The 25337-nt window shown below is 39.6% G+C and overlaps 1 protein-coding gene across 50 annotated transcripts in view; it reads right to left on the reverse strand.

The window, feature by feature from the left end:
• LOC111196018 (scavenger receptor cysteine-rich type 1 protein M130) overlaps window positions 1–17135 on the reverse strand; it is a 39649-nt gene extending 22514 nt beyond the window's left edge. For 14 of the 50 annotated variants that reach the window (XM_049463822.1, XM_049463808.1, XM_049463807.1 and 11 more), the window contains exons 1-6: window positions 13939–14251; window positions 11242–11550; window positions 10811–11113; window positions 7777–8079; window positions 3891–4019; window positions 3411–3556 (exon numbers count right to left, since the gene is read on the reverse strand). In XM_049463822.1, coding sequence (XP_049319779.1) covers window positions 3411–3556; window positions 3891–4019; window positions 7777–8079; window positions 10811–11113; window positions 11242–11452 — 1092 coding nt within the window. In that variant the 5' untranslated portion in view covers window positions 11453–11550; window positions 13939–14251. Of the gene's footprint in view, window positions 1–115; window positions 215–322; window positions 440–773; window positions 1089–1216; window positions 1386–3410; window positions 3557–3890; window positions 4020–4384; window positions 4688–6802; window positions 6949–7282; window positions 7412–7776; window positions 8080–10810; window positions 11114–11241; window positions 11551–13938; window positions 14261–14776; window positions 14813–17038 lie in introns of those variants that run through there. The other 36 variants (XM_049463828.1, XM_049463815.1, XM_049463826.1 and 33 more) reach the window with 25 other exon arrangements.
• Between the last annotated feature and the right edge of the window lie 8202 nt (window positions 17136–25337).

A 25337-nucleotide genomic window follows, 5' to 3' on the forward strand; every position in this document is an offset into this window, starting at 1 on the left:
TCATTTCAGATTCATAATAATTATAATAACCCTTACAATAAAACAAAATAAAACAATTTCCCCCTAACAACAGGCATTATTCACTACAACTCCAAATAATTTGAATTAAATGTACCAGAGCAGGTGATGTAGAGCTGTTCTGTGGAGCTGCAGTTAACTGCTTGTGAGCTGCTGCAGTTCCTCAGATGAGCTTCACTCCCAGAGCAGTTGAAACCTGTCACACACATGTAGCTGTGTTCAGGACTGGATGAAGAGGAGCTGGAGGTGTTGAGTACAGAACCACAGCCCGGCTGTCTGCAGACCACAGAGGCCTCAGACTCACTCCAGGAGTCCAGCAGAACTCTCCTCCAGTCCTGCCTGAAGAACACCTCTACCTCCCCCTCACACTCCATCCCTCCAGTCAATCTCACTACACCCTCATGAGACGCCAGAGAAGAACCTGAAAGTACCACAAATATATTTTAGATTTTACAGGCTTAATAAGATTGTTTTTACAGCACTTGAAATAAATCAGATTTAGAAATTAAACACATTGTTTTTTTACAGGTACTGCTGCATTAGCTGAGCTATATATGGAGCAAAATTAGAAATTGATTTTCAGAAATCAAAATTGTCTATGGAAATGTATATACATGTTCAAAACTGATATACATTAGTAAATTAATTGAAGTGAAGTAAAAAAAAAATATATATAAGAACATTATAAGGGCACTTCCTCCTAAAATCACTTTACAGCCCATTGATAAGAATGTTTAAGATTCTTAAAAGCTCACCACTGCAGATGAGTCCAACATCCTGTTTATGAGAGCATGCAGTTCGACTCCATGATGAAATGGGACACTTTAACAGGTGTGTTTCGTTCCCCTGACAATCAAACACATCCGCCCAGATCCGGCCACTCCCCTCCCCAAACCAGTCTGACCCCAACACAGCCACAGCACTCCCACACTTCAGCTGAGCACAGAGGACACTGGAAGCTCTCATATCCCAGCTTACATCACACACTGTACCCCACTCACTGAGGTACTGGAGCTCCACTCGACCAGAACAGGAATCTGAGCCGTTCATCAGCCGAGCCTGAGTATGACCTGAATTTACAACCAAGAGACTCGTAAAAGAGCAAGTTCTCTCCTATACTGTATATTATATAAAGAAATGTTAGACGATAATATCACATATTATACTGTACCAGAACATACAAGTCCCACATCATTACCATGAGAGCAGTTGTATTTGTGTGAAGAGGTTATTGGACAGAGAGTAATCTCAGATTCATCTCCTCTACACTGAAGCTCCTCTGACCACACCTGACCCTTCCCTTTACCAAAAGCAGCTGCTCCCAGAACCTCCACAGGAGAACCACAGCCCAGCTCTCGACACACAACCTCTGCATCCTGCTGGTCAAAGTCAGCATCACACACTGTGAACCAAGACGCTCCATGAAAAACCTCCACTCTCCCAGAGCAAACATGAGGACCATCAGCAAGTCTGGATGTCCTGTGATCTGTGTGTAATGCAAAAATGTTAAATCTCTCTCTCTCTCACAATCAGATTAAATAAAGACTTGTATAATAGACAAATGCTAAACAAAACAGAAGGCTAGTAATGAAATACTAGAGTTGTCAAATTAACATGTTCACTTCATTAATGAATAAAAAAAATGAACACAAATAACAAAAATACTGCTCATTAATTACCCTACTTTGTGCCCTCTGACGCTAGATCCCAGTTCACGGATCATATCAAACCACATAATCTATCCAATTCATCCATGTTAATAATACAGATTAATTTAGCTAGGAAAACAGTTGGCATCGCCAAATAGCCATAGTGGCTAATCCGCCATTTTGAAAATCATAACAAAAGATTTATAGAAAAACAATAAAAAAAACTTTTTTTTTTATTCTGACTTTTTTTGTTGGTCAAAATATAATTAGATATCTAAATTCTGTCCATATTTGCATATTATTTTTAATCATTTTAAGCAGGGCTGGTATATTTTATTATTACACAGCAAAGCATTTAAGCTGTTATTGTAATAATAAATGTAAAAATTTTAACTATTTTAGAGTAGCCTAGAATATCTGGCATGTGTGACATTTTTTGTAATTTGCATACGAATAAAGGAGCATCAATTTATAACTTTTTTTTTAAGATATGTACAGTATTTACAGCATCTTTACTGACTGATTTTTTTTAAGCGAAACAGCAGAGTGGTATAGAATACCATAGTCTGGCAATCTCAGTGTGTGATAATGTACACATCAGGAAGTTGTTCAGTTGAGCTGTACACATTTATATCAAAACGATAACACATCGACTAAAATTAATATATTGTGACTTAAGTTTTGTCATATCGTCCAGCACTAAATTGTTAAGCTGGAAATGGCACTATGTTTCTAATTACAGTGTGTTGACTGGTTTTGTTTTGGCACATAAAGTGTTTGAGAAGTTGTCTGGAAGTGGAAAGGACTAATGCATTTTGTTTCATTCAGGTTATAATTTTGAAAACAAATGTTGTGCTCTAGCAAATCAGTACTGCAGACCCTTTTTTATGAAATTAAATTTTATCAAACAAAATGAAACTGACTAGACAATATCTTGGGTTAATATTTTCAGCAATTAAATAAAAGTCAAAGCAAATGTAAAAAAAAACATCACTGCTTCTCACATTAGCTGTAACTGTCAGAATTTACTATGTAATAGAATATTTAATACGGAATAGGTATACAAAACAGTGACATTCCATCATATGATCTCTGATTTGATTTTGTCTATGATGTGTCGAAACATTCTCAGAAAGTTCACAAATGTAATACATGTAATACGTACGTATTACAGTTTTTGTCTAATTAAAACATAGCTGAACAGGTAAGCTCAATATCCATATTATGATTACAGCTGTGTTCACCCCACCCTAATGATCCACAGTGTTTCAGTGTAGACTCTGATCCAGTACACTTCACATGACTCATCCAGATCGGTGCAGATCCTGGAACAGCTGCATCAGTCCTAAACGGCTCTCCACAGCCCAACTCTTTACACATGACAAAACCCGCTATGAAATTTGCACCAGAACCACAAATTGTTCCCCACTGTCCTCTGTGAAAAACCTCTGCTCTTCCAGCACAGCGACTGCCACCATCCGCCAACCTCACACTGCCTGTGTAAGAGAAAATAAGAACAAGAAAAATTTACCGAATTATGAACTAGTAAGAGTAAAAATGGGAAACATTTTTTTGAAAAACACTTACCTGCACACACCAGTCCCACATCATTATCATGGGAGCAGTTGTGTTTGAGTGAAGATGATTTTGGACAGAAGTGAATCTGAGATTCAGTTCTTCTACACTGAAGCTTCTCTGACCACACCGGACCCTCCCCTCTAAAAAACCGGCTGCTCCCAGAACCTCCACAAGAGAACCACAGCCCAGCTCTCGACACACAACCTCTGCATCCTGCTGGTTAAAGTCAGCATCACACACTGTGACCCAGCTCTCTCCATGAAGAACCTCCACTCTCCCAGAACAGTGAGAACCACCAACCACCCGGACTCCTAAAAATTGTGAACATAAAGCTGAATTTAAACATATGTGAGTCACTGCTTCAACATGAAAATGTCTTTCCATGTCATTGAATCTCTGACATTAACACAGCAAGAATGGTCAAAAGAGATATGGCATTTAACCTTCAGTGGAAAAGTTGACTAAATGAACGCTATCTGTTTCCTTACAAACAGTACTACTATGCTTAAATGGACCCTAAGCCTCTAAAATGGGTCCTTTCCCACCACTTACAAGACTTTGTTTTACATGTATGATATATTATGAACAGTTTCCTGTTCCTAGTTAACAGAAGGGAACATAAAATAATTTACTGATACAATTTACCTGAACAGATGACTCCAGCATCTTTAGAATGATCACAGTTATGTTTACCCCATCCTGCTGATTCACAGTTCCTCAGTGTAGACTCAGAGCCACTGCAGTGCACATTATCCATCCAGATTGGTCCTGATCCTGATCCAAAGTAAGACTCATGATATGTATCTACAGCTTCTCCACACTGCAGCATCTCTCATATCCCAGTTATTACCACACTGATCCCCACTGTCCTCTATAAAGAACCTCCACTCTCCCAGCACAGCGACTGTCACCATCTACCAACCTCACACTGCCTGTACAACAGTGAGTAAGACAGACCAAGACATTGAGAAAGAATGGAAAAAAACATGTATTTTCACCACTATAAATGATGTAAAGTAGAATTGTGGCTGAAAACTGAAATAATAGCAAGACATTTGCATTTTTGACAGAATTACAAAAAGTTTACATAAACATAGAGCTAATCTTAATGACATTAATCACAAACATGCAGCTCTTACCAGAACACACCAGTCCCACATCATTATCATGGGAGCAGTTGTGTTTGAGTGAAGATGATTTTGGACAGAAGTGAATCTGTGATTCGCTTCCTCTACACTGAAGCTCCTCTGACCACACCGGACTCTCCCCTCTACCAAAAGCAGCTGCTCCCAGAATCTCCACAGGAGAACCACAGCCCAGCTCCCGACACACAACCTCTGCATCCTGCTGGTTAAAGTCAGCATCACACACTGTGAACCAGCTCTCACCATGAAGAACCTCCACTCTTCCAGAGTAGCGAGAGCCATTAACCAGCAGGACTCCTAAAAATTACCATGAAAAAAAGAAAGCTTATTTATCAGTAATGATAAATGATTAAGCATGATGATGCTAAATATTGCACAATGAATGATTCATAAATGCATTGGAAAAAACTAAAGAGAGTATAAGGATTCAAAATAAGTTCAGTAAAGCTATGAATTACATTAAACAAATTAATATGGATCAGCAAAATTATGAAATCAGTAAAAAAAAAAAAAATCAGTAAATTAATTGTTGGTTGAGAATTCCAGTGTACAGCACAGTTTGGTGATTGCTCAGTTTAAACATACCAATTTACCTTGGCAATCAACAAGGATTTAGGGTGGGTTAAAAAGAAAAATCATATGTGCTGTACACTTTGCCTACATGGCAGATAGTGCTGGACGATATGGCCAAAATTCATATCACGATATATTCCTTAATTTCGGTCGATACGATATAATTTCGATATCGATATAAATACTTAGAAGGCCACAGAAAACTGCGAAGAATCAATGCAATGGAAATATGTACCTACTACTGTCTGAAAATTTAATTTAAGTCTTTGAAACCTCCTTTCACAAAAACATTATAATACTTAAGAAATAAAAAATAGTCAAGATAAATCAATGCTCAATTTTATTTGCATATAGCAAAATAAAAACATGACATCCCTGTCAAACATAAGCCTATATAACTATTACCAATAAAAATAACTTTAAATTAGGACAGAAGCAGAGCTTCTTATTCTTTTGTAAACAAATTTAACAGATCAAAACAAAAGTGTTTCAACTAGGATAAAGAATAAAAGAAGCCTTTATATACATAAAAGCAACAAGATTTTCCCGTCAAATAAACAAACCTATAGGCTTTATCAACTATAAATAACTTAGTTACAATATAAGCTACAAAAGTGCTTCAGTCAAAATACAACTCTTTATAAACATAAAAGGAACATGATATCCCCGTCAAATAAACAAACCTAAAGGATTCATCAGGAAGTTGTTCAGTTGAGCTGTACACATTTATATCAAAACGATAACACATCGACTAAAATTAATATATTGTGACTTAAGTTGTCATATCGTCCAGCACTAAATTGTTAAGCTGGAAATGGCACTATGTTTCTAATTACAGTGTGTTGACTGGTTTTGTTTTGGCACATAAAGTGTTTGAGAAGTTGTCTGGAAGTGGAAAGGACTAATGCATTTTGTTTCATTCAGGTTATAATTTTGAAAACAAATGTTGTGCTCTAGCAAATCAGTACTGCAGACCCTTTTTTATGAAATTAAATTTTATCAAACAAAATGAAACTGACTAGACAATATCTTGGGTTAATATTTTCAGCAATTAAATAAAAGTCAAAGCAAATGTAAAAAAAAACATCACTGCTTCTCACATTAGCTGTAACTGTCAGAATTTACTATGTAATAGAATATTTAATACGGAATAGGTATACAAAACAGTGACATTCCATCATATGATCTCTGATTTGATTTTGTCTATGATGTGTCGAAACATTCTCAGAAAGTTCACAAATGTAATACATGTAATACGTACGTATTACAGTTTTTGTCTAATTAAAACATAGCTGAACAGGTAAGCTCAATATCCATATTATGATTACAGCTGTGTTCACCCCACCCTAATGATCCACAGTGTTTCAGTGTAGACTCTGATCCAGTACACTTCACATGACTCATCCAGATCGGTGCAGATCCTGGAACAGCTGCATCAGTCCTAAACGGCTCTCCACAGCCCAACTCTTTACACATGACAAAACCCGCTATGAAATTTGCACCAGAACCACAAATTGTTCCCCACTGTCCTCTGTGAAAAACCTCTGCTCTTCCAGCACAGCGACTGCCACCATCCGCCAACCTCACACTGCCTGTGTAAGAGAAAATAAGAACAAGAAAAATTTACCGAATTATGAACTAGTAAGAGTAAAAATGGGAAACATTTTTTTGAAAAACACTTACCTGCACACACCAGTCCCACATCATTATCATGGGAGCAGTTGTGTTTGAGTGAAGATGATTTTGGACAGAAGTGAATCTGAGATTCAGTTCTTCTACACTGAAGCTTCTCTGACCACACCGGACCCTCCCCTCTAAAAAACCGGCTGCTCCCAGAACCTCCACAAGAGAACCACAGCCCAGCTCTCGACACACAACCTCTGCATCCTGCTGGTTAAAGTCAGCATCACACACTGTGACCCAGCTCTCTCCATGAAGAACCTCCACTCTCCCAGAACAGTGAGAACCACCAACCACCCGGACTCCTAAAAATTGTGAACATAAAGCTGAATTTAAACATATGTGAGTCACTGCTTCAACATGAAAATGTCTTTCCATGTCATTGAATCTCTGACATTAACACAGCAAGAATGGTCAAAAGAGATATGGCATTTAACCTTCAGTGGAAAAGTTGACTAAATGAACGCTATCTGTTTCCTTACAAACAGTACTACTATGCTTAAATGGACCCTAAGCCTCTAAAATGGGTCCTTTCCCACCACTTACAAGACTTTGTTTTACATGTATGATATATTATGAACAGTTTCCTGTTCCTAGTTAACAGAAGGGAACATAAAATAATTTACTGATACAATTTACCTGAACAGATGACTCCAGCATCTTTAGAATGATCACAGTTATGTTTACCCCATCCTGCTGATTCACAGTTCCTCAGTGTAGACTCAGAGCCACTGCAGTGCACATTATCCATCCAGATTGGTCCTGATCCTGATCCAAAGTAAGACTCATGATATGTATCTACAGCTTCTCCACACTGCAGCATCTCTCATATCCCAGTTATTACCACACTGATCCCCACTGTCCTCTATAAAGAACCTCCACTCTCCCAGCACAGCGACTGTCACCATCTACCAACCTCACACTGCCTGTACAACAGTGAGTAAGACAGACCAAGACATTGAGAAAGAATGGAAAAAAACATGTATTTTCACCACTATAAATGATGTAAAGTAGAATTGTGGCTGAAAACTGAAATAATAGCAAGACATTTGCATTTTTGACAGAATTACAAAAAGTTTACATAAACATAGAGCTAATCTTAATGACATTAATCACAAACATGCAGCTCTTACCAGAACACACCAGTCCCACATCATTATCATGGGAGCAGTTGTGTTTGAGTGAAGATGATTTTGGACAGAAGTGAATCTGTGATTCGCTTCCTCTACACTGAAGCTCCTCTGACCACACCGGACTCTCCCCTCTACCAAAAGCAGCTGCTCCCAGAATCTCCACAGGAGAACCACAGCCCAGCTCCCGACACACAACCTCTGCATCCTGCTGGTTAAAGTCAGCATCACACACTGTGAACCAGCTCTCACCATGAAGAACCTCCACTCTTCCAGAGTAGCGAGAGCCATTAACCAGCAGGACTCCTAAAAATTACCATGAAAAAAAGAAAGCTTATTTATCAGTAATGATAAATGATTAAGCATGATGATGCTAAATATTGCACAATGAATGATTCATAAATGCATTGGAAAAAACTAAAGAGAGTATAAGGATTCAAAATAAGTTCAGTAAAGCTATGAATTACATTAAACAAATTAATATGGATCAGCAAAATTATGAAATCAGTAAAAAAAAAAAAAATCAGTAAATTAATTGTTGGTTGAGAATTCCAGTGTACAGCACAGTTTGGTGATTGCTCAGTTTAAACATACCAATTTACCTTGGCAATCAACAAGGATTTAGGGTGGGTTAAAAAGAAAAATCATATGTGCTGTACACTTTGCCTACATGGCAGATAGTGCTGGACGATATGGCCAAAATTCATATCACGATATATTCCTTAATTTCGGTCGATACGATATAATTTCGATATCGATATAAATACTTAGAAGGCCACAGAAAACTGCGAAGAATCAATGCAATGGAAATATGTACCTACTACTGTCTGAAAATTTAATTTAAGTCTTTGAAACCTCCTTTCACAAAAACATTATAATACTTAAGAAATAAAAAATAGTCAAGATAAATCAATGCTCAATTTTATTTGCATATAGCAAAATAAAAACATGACATCCCTGTCAAACATAAGCCTATATAACTATTACCAATAAAAATAACTTTAAATTAGGACAGAAGCAGAGCTTCTTATTCTTTTGTAAACAAATTTAACAGATCAAAACAAAAGTGTTTCAACTAGGATAAAGAATAAAAGAAGCCTTTATATACATAAAAGCAACAAGATTTTCCCGTCAAATAAACAAACCTATAGGCTTTATCAACTATAAATAACTTAGTTACAATATAAGCTACAAAAGTGCTTCAGTCAAAATACAACTCTTTATAAACATAAAAGGAACATGATATCCCCGTCAAATAAACAAACCTAAAGGATTCATAAACTTTAAATAACTTAAATAACTTACAACATACGCTATAAAAGTGATTCAGCCAGTATAAGAAAAATATTGTATGTAGTGGAACTGATTGAGGTGGTGGAACAGATTAGATGTTTTAACGTTACCGCTGCTAACCTGCTCCACTCTCCGGCACAATTTGCAGCAAACTGAAGTTTAGCAGACCTTCGAGAGTTGAACCAAATCCTCACCACTGAATTAGACCTCCCTCCTTCAATTGATCACTTGTGGAAGCGGCAGGGGCATTCATTTTGCATCAAAAATGTCCCGTGCTGGGAGCCAAGAGGACCCGCGGCTGACCGAGAGGACCCACGACTGACCGCTGACCGAGCGGACCCGTGGGTGGACCGAGCGGACCAGAGGCGGACCGAGCGGACCCGTGGGCGGACCGAGCGGACCCGTGGGCGGACCGAGCGGACCTGAGGCTAGGCTAGGCTAGGCTAGGCTCCGCTTGGTTCCGCTCCGTTCCACTCCAGCGCGGAGCATTTCAGATGCGAACCGAGTCTACCTTAGCCTTGGATCCGCTCGTCCCGGCTCCGTTTGGCTCCAGCGCGAGGCATTTTAGATGCGTAGCGGACCCGAGCCTAGCCTAGCCTAGCCAAATCTAGCCTAGCCTAGCCTATCTGGCTACGTGCCTATGTGATTACATCATCACGCACAGAGATAGTCCAGCTACGGAGGCTGATTGTGTTCAGCTGTGCGGCGAGCTGACGCCAGTAAAACGCCTGACCGTGACAGATTCTGTAAATAATACATATCGATATACCACAAAAATGATATCACCGTTATTGAAACATTTCTTAACGCGATAAATACCGATATCGAATTATTGTCCAGGCCTAATGGCAGATAATGTACAGTCCCTGTTTACAGTGTTTTACCTTAACAGATAACTCCAGCATAGGACACCCCTAATCAAAATGTATATTATTGTGACTACAGAAGGAAATAAAAATGACCTAATGTTTAGAACACATAACATTGAAGTGGACACGTCTATTTAGCATTTTTAATATTTTTTCCCTTTACAGTTTCAAAATAACAAAAATAAAAAAGAAAGATACACATAGACTTTTAATTTGTTGGCAATCCTGTGAGCAGTTATTTTCCAGACACTATATGACCTCCACCAATCTTGTTACCTGCTTAATGGACTGGAGGAACAGAACAGTAGACACATACTTAATTCACCATTCTTGCTTTTAAACTATGTGCTGCCAGTACAAGTATTCTAAGTCTGTTCCACTCCAACCCAGAATATTACATGTGATTCACATGGATACATGTTGCTGTAGCCATTTTGTATAATGTGTTACTGCAGCTCCAAAAATCCACAAATTATCTCCAAAACAACAGTCTCTTGTGTCTGTTAGACTAGAGAAACTCATTACATTTGTCCAAAGTCTATTGTGTTTATAATTAGTGCTATCCACCAGGAAGTTTCTGCGAGCTGTGTTTTTAATGTTTTTAAATTCACACTGCAAGGTATTCTAGACAAACACAGATCCCCTACACTTTATTACACTATTATCCACTAAAAAACAAATGCCAGAACAGTAATGCTGCACAAACATAACACCCTCACCCCAAACAAACAATATAATAAGTCACAAATATTTAATTTCACCAGGTCTTAATGGCAAACAGGTAATGGAGCACAGGGCTGAGCTACTGAGACAGAGGGCTGTCTAAGTAGGAATAGATGAAGTCACAGGCTCATTGTGCTGAATGCAGTTCTTACCTGCACACACCAGTCCCACATCATTATCATGGGAGCAGTTGTGTTTGAGTGAAGATGATTTTGGACAGAAGTGAGTCTGAGATTTGTTTCCTCTACACTGAAGCACCTCTGACCACACCTGACCCTCCCCTCTACCAAACGCAGCTGCTCCCAGAAGCTTCACAGGAGAACCACAGCCGAGCTCTCGACACACAACCTCTGCACCCTGCTGGTTAAAGTCAGCATCACACACTGTGGCCCAGCTCTCTCCATGAAGAACCTCCACTCTCTCAGAGCAGCGAGAACCTAAAACCAGCCTGGCTCCTAAAATATCACAAGAGCATAAACAATGAGATAACAACAGGATTTAATAAATGAAAGTCAGACAGCACAGACACACAATGTAACTATTCAATACAGTGCACATATTATATGAACATAGTGTAGCTTGCCTGAACAGATGACTCCAGAATTGTGGGTTTCATTGCAGTCATGTTTACCCCATACTGGTGATCTACAGTTCTTCAGTCTAGACTCTGATCCACTACAGTCCACATCATCCATCCAGATTGGTCCTGATCCTGATCCAAAATGAGATTTGCCCAGTGCATCTACAGCTTCTCCACAGCCCAGCTCTCTACACACCACTGCAGCATCACTCATATCCCAGTCATCACCACACACTGTTCCCCACTGCCCTCTATGAAGAACCTCCACTCTCCGAGCACAGCGACTGCCACCATCCACCAACCTCACACTGCCTGTACAACAGACAAGGAATAAAGAAAGAAAGAAAGAAGCGAATAAAAAAAAAAGAAATAATAATAGGTCTATGCTTCTTCAGCGTCGCAAGGTTATTTAACATAATTCTTAACAGATTTCGCTAATTCAAACAGCCCGAAAATGTTTTAAATAGCTCAATTTTAACGCTCTAATTACTAAAAAATGGCTCGGGTTCAGAAGGACAGTTTATGGCTCAGGTCGGGTCTGGCTCGGGCAGAAAGTGCATGGATTTGGGCCGGGTCGGGCTGGATTTTTGGGCCCGATCTAAGCTCTACCGCTCCACACACTGCAGGCTTTTTGCAGCGGGGGAGCCATACACTTTTACAAAAACACAGTTAACTCTGGACTGGAAATATTCCGCTGTTTTAATCTTTCCAGACCTTGTCTCACCCCTAGGCTATTTTAATTAAGTTTTTCCAATAGCAAACTATTTAAAGTTGGCTTATTTAACGTTATATAATATTTACATTCTTCATGCTGATGCTAAGCTAATGGTGGGAATACACATTCATTGAACTCTAGACGAGAAATATGTGCAGTTTTAATCTTGCAAGGTTTTTTTTTAATCGCTAGGCTTTTTTATTGAATTTTTCCAACAACAAACTATTAAAAATTGGCTTATTTACATAATATTTACATGTAAGTTACTTAACGTTACTTCTAATGCTAATATAATGCGGGGATACACTTTTAACACCTGACCAGAAATATGTGCAGTATTTTAACAAAACAATTTCAACAACAAGTTGGCTTATTTATATGAAATTTACATATAACGTTAACTTTATTCTTCACACGAACACTGAGCTAATGCTAAGCTAACAGCGCTAAGCTTACACCTGAGGAAAAATATTGTGCTGTTTTAATTTTCTCACACTTCGTCATTAAGCTATTTTATCTAGGTTTTTCCCACAAAAAAACTATTTCAAATTAGCTTATTCATAAGACAAGTTTTAAAAATCTGCTCATTTTCAAATGCAATTCATATTACATTTAAACTATGGCAATGTTTAGCTACCCTTAAGGTGCTTACACACTGCACGCGGTAGGTGCGGCGCGGTACGCTGACCCCCATAGGATTCAATAGTGTCTAGAGCGGTAGAGCTGTGCGTCGCTGCCGCGGAGCAGAGCGGAAAGCGGCGCGTTTCCCCGCCCATAACCACGCCTCCACCGCGCTACCGCTTACCGCGGGCAAAGTTCAACATGGTTCAACTTTGACCTCGCGGCAAGCGGTACCTCGGCAGAAAACGCATGACGTGAACTCACGCGACTAGAGAGAAACTGTAGTCCAAACAACAATAAACGTGCGCGAGAGACTAATAATAGCGATTAGTGAATCCCCTCAGCTGTACATCACTTCCCTACACTCATATAGAGATAACAGGAGGAAGAGAAGAATCAGAGCTTTGTTCTGAGGCTGAGAAACAGAGACAGATCCACAGAGGCTGTAGAGACTCAAAACTACAAAACACCGCTGGCAGAGATGATGGGTTTTAGAAAACTCCGCCTATTATCAGCAGGAGACGCTTGGCGTCAGCAGCAGCCCAACGCAACAACAACTGGCCAGCGTCCAGCTGAGCGGCGGCACAGCGGAATACTATGGAACACCCTTTGGGTCTTTACTTCTACATTGACGTCCGTGTTAACACGTCCAATTTGAACGTCTTAAGACGGCAAATCTTACCGTGTTAACACGTTACTTTTGGACGTCTTAAGACGTTTAGATGATAGTACTTCCATACTATTGGTTGCCTCAAATGTACCCACCCCTTGTTGATGTAGGGTTTGCGTTGTGGTCACGTGGGCTCTACGCTGTGGTCACATGTGCTTTATGTTGTGGTCACATGGGCTCTACGTTGTGGTCACATGGGCTCTACGTAGGCTGTTTCTGAGGATACGTATGCATCACATGTCTTATACGCAGCTGTGAAGTTGTAATCGCAATGGTCCATGTGTGCCGGGTGGGTTTATCTGTGAGAGTAATTTGGGGCAAGGTCAGGGTGGGTCTTTGGAGGGGCTTTTTTGCAGTGTTTGGATTCCCCCCCTCAGATGTGAGTGCAGTGGTAGCACCCAATTTTAAAGTTACGTGTTAACGCGGCACAATTTGCCGTCTTAAGACGTTTGGACGTCTTAAGACGTCCAAAAGTAACGTGTTAACACGGTAAGATTTGCCGTCTTAAGACGTTCAAATTGGACGTGTTAACACGGACGTCAATGTAGAAGTACCGCGTTCAGTGTGTAAGCACCTTTAGACAACTAACGTTAGCTAACTACCTAGAAAGAGAGGCAAGGCCAGCACGTGCAGGTGGTGTAAGACACTACAAACACATACATGATCATAAAATAAAGGACCTGGTCGAACTTACCTTATATCTTAGTAGCACAACAAGTCCTGAGGTGAGCTGAGCTGAGCCTAAATGAGCTGTGCTTCCGCAGCAACTAAAAATGTGCTGCTTGGCGCGTTGTGGAGTTTGGGTTGTGATTATAGACTGTATAAAAGTATGGACTGGACGGTCCCCATTTACTCTCATTAAGGCGTTTTAAAGCCAAAATATGGCCGAAATGGAAGCTGCCATCTTGCCTGCGCTTGCAGAGGCAGTAGAGGCAAATTGGAGCCAGAACTGGCGTGACAGAGGTGGGAGGCGGGGGGCGGGGCCGTGTGACTGCTCAAACCCCGCCCACTCCACGTAATTTTCACCAAAATAGTTTAGTTACTTTACTTAGCTAACCTGAGTTGGCTAACCTAGTTAACTATCGTTAAGTACCTAAGGCTAGGTTAAAAACCTAACGTAAATACTAAAATTAGGGAGAAGAACGAAGTATGTGTAAGGGACAGTATTAGTATAACAGTAACGGCATTAGAAATGTGTGTTACCACTAGGCACCTGTAGGTGGTTAGATTCGGATAATTACAGTGGTTTTTGGGCAGGAGAAAAAACAAGACAAGCAGTAAAAAGCCAAAGGAGCCTCACCTTTTCTGACCGCAGTTTTAGGATTTAGGAATTAGGAACATGAATATAAGTACCTAGTTTTCTGTTTATAAGCATTTTAATCGTTTTTTGTTCAGTTTTCTTGTGTATTATTTTGTAAAGCAGTAAATCTTTGGTTTGGAAACCTAAAACGCGAGTTGGAAAGTGAGTCAAGAACCGCATGGATCTACAGTATGAATACTAATGAACTGATGGAGAGAAATGATCCACTTACCAAAAAAAAACTGGAGAGAAAGTTTTCCTAAGGGTACTGTAAAAAAACAAAAAAAAAACAAAAAAAAAAACATTGGGGTTATTAACAAAGGAGTGGGGCTTGCAGAATGTACAGAAATCAACTTTCCAAAAAAATCCTGGATGTGTAATTTTAGATTAAAATTCCGTCATCTTTCATTCAGTTGAATGGAAATAGGCTTTAGGGTTAAAAGCTGTACTGAAACCAGCCACCAGAGGGCGTAAGAGACGTTGTGGCTTCACTTTTCAACCCCTGTCGTGCTGTCTATACTTATATACAGTCTATGGTTGTGATCAGTGCGGTCTCAGCAAATCAGAGTGGTGTTGACTGGTTAAAATCAACCTAACAATTTTCCGCACAGATTGCATTTTCAAATAGAAAAATACATACATAAATAGCTAAATTCGTTAATTAATTAAATAGATACAAAAATATAATCTACTAAATCATTAATAATAAATAATTATTAATAAATGACGCTTAATCAAATAGTCTATATTCATACTGATTAACAATATTTATAACAATGATGTTGATATATTATAAATAAAAAATGATATGTATTCTTTAATAATGTCAATTTCCTGCACCTGTCACCATAACGTCCAAAAAAAGTTACCTAGTCCGAAGATCAAATGTTTAACTGCATATTGTCCTCCAAGTTGTGGTCATAGTTAAACGTCCACTAAGTCACTAATTCCCGCTCTCTCTGCAATCTTCTGAAGGGATACGCGTGCCTCAAACCTTGCTTAAATGTACGCTCGTTTAACCCTTGTATGGTGTTCATATTTTTGTTACTCAGACAGTGTTCATGGGTCTGGTGGACCCGCTGCATTTTAATGTTTTAAATTCTGCAAAATTATGGAATAGGTCCAACTCCGTTCCATTTTTCTCTAAAAACAGGCCTTCCCTCTAAATAAGTGCAATTCAGAATAATGTTTAGGATGGAATCTGGGATAAAAAGCTCAAAAAAAAAAGACTTGATGTCCTGTACCGGGGAAACTGCCATCCGCCAATCCTAGTCGCATTCTTATCACACTGGGCAGCTATGCATGGTGGCTCATTTTTTGGGCAAAAGAGCATTCAATTTCTGACAGGTATCCATTTAATTCTTCAACAATATTACAAGCTGGTACAGGAACAACAGGGGCAGAAACAAAACACACACAAACTACACACCCAGACAGGAGGAGAACAGAGTAAACACCTTTATTAGCCCCGGGTCCAGTAGACCCGAACATCCTGTATGTAATTTAAATGTGTAGGGGGGGTGTTCATCAAAAATGTGTTCTGATATATGTTCTTCACAGAAAATGACCCAAAGCCAATAAGTTTGAGTTAGAAATAGTAGCTGCGTGTCCCGAACGCGCTGCCTTATAAGATCCCTTATGGGTGAAAATGCTGCCGAACGAGGGAGCTGCCTTTGAAGGCAATGACTACCTAGGCAGCTCCCTTCAGATTGGACCGCAGCTAGTATTTGATGGTATCACTTTTCCTTTGATAAAAAATGTAAACGGGTCCCACAGACCCGAACACCACACAAGGGTTAAAACACTGTTCTTGCGTGAGAGGGTGCGTACACATTAAAACAGGGCTGAAATGTGCGTGCGCAACCTCTCACGCAAGAACAGTGATTTATAAAAAATATATATGGCGTAAAAAACGGGCGTACATTTAATCTAGATTTGAGGCACGCGTATCCCTTCAGAAGATTGCAGAGGGAGCGGGAATTAGTGACATCATGTGTTAAAGCACGGAACTGCAGGTACATGCGTAAAAACCTTCCTCACGCATATTAATACTTAAATCAAGATTAAAAACGTATAAATGAGGCCCACAATTCGCTGACTCATCTGGCTGCTCTCCAAAAGCATGTTTTGTCACAAGAACATAAGTATCTCTTGTGAGGAGAATAATGTACCCACTTGAAGGTCTAAAATGAATGGGTTTATATGAAGCAATGAAGCAATATCATAAAAATCATTAGTTTATAAACGCCTTATAGTTTTTTGAAGGGAGTCGGCAGATTCTATAAACGGCTCTAGGCAGAGATGTACAGTAACCAAGTAGAACTACTTTACCTAAATGCTAAAATGCTGTATCTGTCTCTACTGCAGTATTAACTTTCTCCTACTTCCACTTTTATTTTATTATATATTTTCAGTGAGTTTAATACTTTACCTTTAATAATTGTTTTATGTGCTGCATCGTTACAATTCTAAAAATGTTACAAACCATACTCACCAACCAAACCCACATCACATTATCACTAAAGCCAGAGCGGTAGATATTCTACTGCGGTCAAGCCAGCCCCCACTTCAAAACGCTTGGTCAAACTAGCCCCCACGCTGTTTCTTAGAGCGCGCATACACTGAACATTGCGGCAAGCGTGAGAAGGAACACATTTCAAAATAAAAGTCCCCCCTTTAATATCACGACATTATGCTGTGGAGTGGTATTAAAAGGAATCCACATAATATCACATGTTATGTCTGATATCACATGTCAATTTCATATAGTCCTGATAGTACACTACTTGTATGTTTCACTCAATTACTATCAGAACATTTTGATGTGTCATTTTAAAATAAAGACCCTTTAAATTATAACATTTATGTAATTTTACACAATATTTAGACTGTTCTTAAAAGAAATCTGTCTGATATCACAGGTCAATTTCAGATAGTCCTGATAGTACACTACTTGTATGTTTCACTCAATTACTATCAGAACATTTTGATGTGTCATTTTAAAATAAAAGCCCTTTAAATTGTAACATTTATGTAATTTTACACAATGTTTAGACTGTTATTAAAAGAAAGCTGTCTGATATCACAGTTCAATTTCATATAGTCCTGATAGTACACTACTTGTATGTGTCACTCACTTAATAACAGAACATTTTGATGTGTCATTTCAAAATAAGGGCCATTGAAATTGTAACATTTATGTAATTTTACACAATGTTTAGACTGTTATTAAAAGAAATCTGTCTGATATCACAGCTCAATTTCATATAGCCCTGATAGTACACCACTTGTATGTTTCACTCACTTAAAATCAGAACATTTTGATGTGTCATTTCAAAATAAGGGCCATTTAAATTGTAACATTTATGTAATTTTACACAATGTTTAGACTGTTATTAAAAGAAATCTGTCTGATATCACAGTTCAATTTCAGATAGTCCTGATAGGAATTAAAACTGCTGGCATACTGTCAGCTAGCCCCCCTGACAGTTTTTAGTAGTGCCGGTGTACTGTCAGCTAGCCCCCTGACAGTTTTTAGTAGTGCCGGCGTACTGTCAGGAAGCTACCTGACAGTTTTTAGTACTGCCGGGTACGTGCCTGACACTGCCGGGTCGATGAAAAAGTGGCTGGCGGGTGACGTCACGAAGACCCACCACTGCCGCCCGTCTCCCGTCAGGCAGAGATCCAACCCCCTCTCGTAGTTTGTTCCACCATTGTGGAACTCTGTATGAGAACAGTCTGGATTGCTTTGTGTGAGTGTTTGGCAAAGCGAGCCGACGTTCATTGGAGGAGCGCAGCGGCCGGGAGGTAGCGTAAGCCTTCAAGAGCGAGTGCAGGTAGGAAGGAGCCTGTACTGTCATCACCTTGTAGGCGATTGTAAGCGCTTTGAATTTGATGCGGGCATCAACTGGTAGCCAGTGGAGCTCAATGAGCAGCGGAGTGACATGTGCCTGTTTTGGCTGGTTGAAGACCAAACGTGCTGCTGCATTCTGAATCATCTGTAGTGGTTTTACTACACAGGCCGGGAGGCCAGTTAGTACGGCATTGCAGTAGTCGAGGCGTGAGATTACCACAGCTTGTACCAGGAGTTGGGTGGCCTGTTGCGTCAGAAACGGTCAATTTTTTCCGATGTTGTAAAGCGCAAAGCGACAGGATCGAGCAACTGAGGCCACATGGTGCGTGAAGAGAAGCTGGTCATCAACCATGACACCCAGGTTCCTAGCAACCTTTGTCGGTGAGAGAGAGAGAGAGTCGACGGTTATGGCAAAGTTGTGTTGAATAGAAGGTTTTGCTGGTATGACCAGAAGTTCAGTCTTTGAGAGGTTTAGTTGGAGGTGATGTTCCTTCATCCATGCGGATATGTCTGAGAGACACTGTGATATTCGTGCAGAGATTGAGTGATCATCGGGTGAGAACGACAGGTATAGCTGAGTGTCGTCAGCAAAGCAGTGGTAGGAAAAACCATGTGAGCGGATAACCTGACCAAGAGAGGTGGTGTATATTGAGAAGAGGTCCCAGTACCGAACCCTGGGGAACCCCAGTGGATAACGAGTGGGCTGGGGACAGCCGTCCTTGCCATGACACCCTGAACGAGCGCCCAGTGAGGTACGATCTGAACCATGACAGCGCATTGTCTGAGATCCCCATGTTCGAGAGTATAGTTAGGAGGAAGTCATGGTTGACTGTGTCGAAAGCAGCCGAGTGGTCCAGCGGAATGAGCACTGAGGACTGTCCTGCAGCTCTAGCAGTTTTTAACGCTTCTGTCACAGACAACAGAGCCGTCTCAGTAGAGTGCCCTTTCTTGAAACCAGATTGGTTCTGGTCCAGGAGGTCATTTTGGGTGAGGAAGCCAGAGACTTGATTGAGAGCTGCTCTTTCTAATGTTTTAGAAAGAAAAGGCAGTAGTGAGACCGGTCTGTAGTTATCAACCTGGGCGGGGTTGAGAGAAGGCTTTTTAAGCAGTGGTGTGACCTGTGCTTGTTGGGGGGCTGGGGACCTGCTCCAGATCGAAAGACTGCATGAGGGATGAGAAGTCTGTGATATATATATATATATATATATATATATATATATATATATATATATATATATATATATATATATGTGATATATACCATATATATATGGTGACAGTGAGGAACATCTTCTGCTCTACTGCCACAGTGACTATGTGGGTTTGGAATGATTTGTAACATTTTTATAATTGTAAAGAGTAACGATGCAGCACAAAAAAATGAAGCAGAGTAAAAGTATTAAACTCATTTAAAAAAACTCCTTGCAAGAAGCAGCACCCTAGTGCACCCTAATTTTCTCCACCACAAGAGGGGCAGCTAATATGGCACCTTTGTTTTTTTGTCACTCCAGGTTAAACTTAAGCAAAGCCTTTCCAACCAAGTGGGCATCAGGTGGGATAAAGAAAACAAATTTACTGTCAATTTTAAACAAATTAACCTTTTCACTACCCTCTGCCTTTGTATCTTTGTTCCATTTACATATGTGGAAAATATACTTTTTAATCTATAATTTTGTGAAAACATTCAGGATTATTTTTTTTTAAATGTGGGCAAACTCATTTATGAAACATTTTGCTCCCAGTTTTATTCTGTTCCTAAGCAGCAAATTGTGGATTTTGGCAGATTAAATACAGGATTAGACTGAATTGAATTGGCTTGGACAATTAGTCAGACCAGTCTCCTTGCTTAGACACAGTGATGGTTTCATCTATCCAAATGTTCTCTCTTTAAAGGCATTATTCTCTGCTGGTCAACATTGTGTCCTTTAGTGTAATCTTCTCAAAAGCAGCAATGCAGACTGAAATGTGGTAAATATTAACTGAAGCAAATTAGCAGACAAAACTAACAGTAGAAGCCTTCAGGGTTTAGGGGACAATTTCCAGAATCTGTGCAGTAAGCAGTAATTATTGCTTTAGCATGCCCTCTAGTGGTCATTAGTCTGTAGTTTGCAAATAATATTTGACACTGACATGCCAAATGACTTTTTCCTTGTTCCATGAAAGCTAAAGAAAGCTGCACTGATCTGTGGGATTTGCCTGTGGGGCCTTTCTAGCCAGTATGCAGCCAGCACCACATTCACAATCATTACGACCCATTAAACTGTCCTCTGTGAGTTGTAATGCCTTATTTGACACATTTCCGGTACACACGACACAACTTAAAACAGGAATGTGCCATCCATCTGTCACCCACTATCAGACCTTAAACTGATCATTCACATCTCCTTGCCACCAGGATACTGGTTAGGACACGGTTACAACTTGCACAATTGTGGGCATTCCCAATCCTCTGACGTCCCCTAAGGAAACACTTCATAATCAATTTTCATATCGCCATGACTCCCATGACTTTAGGCGTGCCAATATAGAAAGTAAGTGACTGAAATAAAGCAGAAAAGCAGTAATACATTTTAGCTATCCTCAGATATATAGACTATATAGACTATACATATATAGATATACTGTATAGACTACTAGCCATGCACAACAAATAAATATATGGAAACATGGAGCAATGTGTAATGTGCATACCCAGTTAAAGATGCTCTGATAGATGTTTAATATTGTTAATGAATTTATTTATAAACTTTTATGACATTTTATGTGAAACAAAGGACAATGATCTAGGGCTGGGCGATATGGAAAAAATCTTATCACGATATATAGTTTTCAATATCAACCGATATCGATATATATCACGATATAAATCAAATCACTTTCTGTTACTCTTTTTACTCATAAGTGACAGAATAATGGAGTTATGGCCAAGCTCACTAGCAGGCTCAGAGCCTTGTGGACAGAGAGTAGGATGTCCACATCTTGCCAGGTGGGTACAAGTTGGTCAGACAGCTTTTAAAATTATACAGGTGCTGGTCAACGAATTAGAATAATTTGAAATAGTGCAATCATGAAATTCTTTGAATGCATTTTTTGTGCAGAAAGCAAATCAGGTGTTCACCGCACCTGTCCTACTCGTTAGACTAATCACAGAACTCGTTACCTGGGAAAAAAATTTGCTCAGCTGAGCTTTCCAAAAGGCCCATTTAGGCCATTTAACTGTGACACTGTTGTTTTATTGAATTAGAATAATGGAGAAACCGTTTCATTGAATTAGAATAATTTTTATTATAATTACAATCATCACTTTCTCAGTATTTTGTGGCTGCCCCCTTGGCTTGTATGACTGCCTGAAGTCTCCGCGGCATCGATTTGACCAGCTTGTCGCAAGTTTCCGCACTCACAGCTTCCCAGGCAGTGGCGATGTTCTACTTCAGTTGGTCCAGCGTAGTAGGCTTTCTGTCGCGAATTTTCCGCTTGACGATGGCCCAAAGGTTTTCAATGACATTGAGGTCAGGCGAGTTGGCCGGCCATGCCAACTGTTGAAATATGAAGTCTTCTTCGCCGAACTGTTCCTCAACAGTCGGAATCAGGAACGTTTCCAGAACATCTTGATATACGGCAGCATTGACAGTCTTCTTGAGGAAGCAGAGTTTCCCTACACCTCGAGCGGACATGCATCCCCAGACCATAACGCTCTGGGGAAACTTGACGGATCTTTTCACGCACTCGTGGTTGTAGGTTTCGCCACCACGACGCCAGACACGAGGACCTTGGTCACCGAAGGAGATGCAGAAGCGTGATTCGTCACTGAAGACCACTTTCTGCCAGTCTTCAGCAGTCCACTCGCCGTGTTCTTTGGCCCACTTCAGCCGTTTCTCCATTTGTTTCTTGTTCAGCATCGGTTTTACTGCTGGAACGCGAGATTTGAAGCCGAGTTCGCGCAGACGACGGTAAGTGGTTGATCTGGAGACGTCAGCGCCGGTCTGCTTGTTCCACAAGTCGGTGAGCTCGGAAGTGGACTTGAACCGGTTGCTGACTGCAATCTTTCTCAGCTGCTTGTTGTCGCGAGCAGAAGTTTTTCGGACGCCGGAACAGTTGGTGCGCTTGCTGCAGTTTTTCTTGAGAGCTTTGCAAACGGAAGACTGGCTGATGCCGAGCTGCTCAGCAATTTTAGTTTGGGTCAAGCCTTGTTGGCGAAGGGCTTGAATTTGAGCCACTATTCCGGTTGAGAGGTCGCGCTGCTTACCCATGATTGATTTTATAACTTAGAAATTCTACTCAACCCTGACTTTATACTGCACAGTGAACACTCTTCACAGAAAACCAAAATTTGAGCATTTATTCTAATTCAATGAAACGGTTTCTCCATTATTCTAATTCAATAAAACAACAGTGTCACAGTTAAATGGCCTAAATGGGCCTTTTGGAAAGCTCAGCTGAGCAAACTTTTTTCCAGGTAACGAGTTCTGTGATTAGTCTAACGAGTAGGACAGGTGCGGTGAACACCTGATTTGCTTTCTGCACAAAAAATGCATTCAAAGAATTTCATGATTGCACTATTTCAAATTATTCTAATTCGTTGACCAGCACCTGTACATCCACACAGGTCCCGAACCATTTTGAAAGGTCTTAGTCTTAGGACTAAAATGTATAATAGTTTTAGTTACATTTTAGTATTTTTAGTTTTAGTTTAGTTTTAGTCAAGTTTTAGTTGATGAAAACTAGTTGATCTAGTTTTAGTCTAATAAATTTTGGTCATATAAAAAGTATGTATTACATATGTTTTACTGTTTTTTTATTTTATATTTGTTGTTATTTTGAGATTATTTACTGCTTATGTTTATTAAAATAATAGCTATAAATTTTTGTTGCATTTAAATTATGCTAACATTGAAATATTTTTAAGCAAGTGACCTGTAATGGAGGTGGGACGAATAAAGTTTCTGAAATGATAAACTTCTAGTGCAGTACAGATTTATACTAACATTACTGGCTTTCAGTAGACTAGACTTACATTACTTAACAAGTATATTTAAAACTCATCCAGTTCAGTAACAGCAATGTTTAGCTTCGTTCAAATACAGCTACACAGATATATAATCTTCTGTATTTAGTAAAATATCCAGCACAACAGACTCTCTAGCTGCTAAAATGTTTGTGTCTAATATAATTGAAACATCTTAGCTAATGATGACAGATAGAACAGATCCCTTTTACACCTTAAACTTTGCTAACTCTGAACCAGAGACGTATAAGACTAGCTAACCTAATAAGCAAACTAGCTAACGGAGCAGTTTCAGAAATCTGAACAGGCGTAACAGGCGTAAAAAACATCTTGGGGACAAGACGCATGCCACATATTTAGAGTTGAGTTTTCCATGGTAGCGCAGCTGAACTTATCCTATAAATGATGTTTATCCAGTTAAAGAGAGAGGACCCGCTGTGTGGATCAGCTGTGTGTGGGGCTTGGGGGTGGGGAGGAGGGGGCGTGTGGTACTTGGCTGAGCATGCATTTCAGTGCCTGATCGCGTGCTGCGCCTGTTTGCGGCGCTACTTAAACAGGAAATAGAAAATAAATTTGATCAAATCCTATCGCCCCAGCTTATCATTGTCATCGAAGAAAAATATATTGCGATAAATATTGATATCATTTTATCTCCTAGCACTACAAAGATCTAGTATTAGATAATTCAAACCTTACCACTTGCTGATTTGTCAACACAGGAACACCCGATTCAATAATTAGTCAGAATAAAATGTGTTTGGGAATTATTAGTCGGGTTTAGTAGGGGGTTTAGAATTATTTGTCAGGTTTAGTTTGGAATTATTAATCAGGTTAAGTAGGGGGGTTGGGAATTATTTGTCAGGTTTAGTAGGGGTTTGGAAATTATTAGTAAGGTTTAGTAGGATTTTGTGGAATTATGTGTCAGGTTTAGTAGGGGGTTGGGAATTATTGTCAGGTTTAGTCGGGGTTGGGAATTATTAGTCAGGTTTAGTAGGGTTTTGTCATTATTAGTTAGGTTTAGTAGGTGTTTGGAAATTATTAGTAAGGTTTAGTAGGGGTTTGGGAATTATTAGTCAGGTTTATTAGGGGGTTGGGAATTATTAGTAAGGTGGTTTAGTAGAGGTTTTGGGAATTATTAGTCAGGTTTAGTAGGGTTTTGTGGAATTATGTGTCAGGTTTAGTAGGGGGTTGGGAATTATTGTCAGGTTTAGTCGGGGTTGGGAATTATTAGTCAGGTTTAGTAGGGTTTTGTAATTATTAGTTAGGTTTAGTAGGGGTTTGGGAATTATTAGTCAGGTTTAATAGATGTTTAGGAATTATTTATTAGGTTTAGTAGAGGTTTGGGAATTATTTGTCAGGTTTAGTAGAGGTTTGGGAATTATTAGTCAGGTTTAGTAGGGGTTTGGGAATTATGTGTCAGGTTTAGTAGGGTAGAGGTTTGGGAATTATTAGTCAGGTTTAGTAGAGGTTTGGGAATTATTGTCAGGTTTAGTCGGGGTTGGGAATTATTAGTCAGGTTTAGTAGGGTTTTGTAATTATTAGTTAGGTTTAGTAGGGGTTTGGGAATTATTAGTCAGGTTTAATAGATGTTTAGGAATTATTTATTAGGTTTAGTAGAGGTTTGGGAATTATTTGTCAGGTTTAGTAGAGGTTTGGGAATTATTAGTCAGGTTTAGTAGGGGTTTGGGAATTATGTGTCAGGTTTAGTAGGGTAGAGGTTTGGGAATTATTAGTCAGGTTTAGTAGAGGTTTGGGAATTATTAGTCAGGTTTAGTAGAGGTTTGGGAATTATTAGTCAGGTTTAGTAGGGGTTTGGGAATTATGTGTCAGGTTTAGTAGGGTAGAGGTTTGGGAATTATTAGTCAGGTTTAGTAGAGGTTTGGGAATTATTAGTCAGGTTTAGTAGAGGTTTGGGAATTATTAGTCAGGTTTAGT

The sequence above is a fragment of the Astyanax mexicanus genome, chromosome 14 (assembly GCF_023375975.1).
Source record: "Astyanax mexicanus isolate ESR-SI-001 chromosome 14, AstMex3_surface, whole genome shotgun sequence".
In the NCBI taxonomy this organism is placed as follows: domain Eukaryota; kingdom Metazoa; phylum Chordata; class Actinopteri; order Characiformes; family Acestrorhamphidae; genus Astyanax; species Astyanax mexicanus.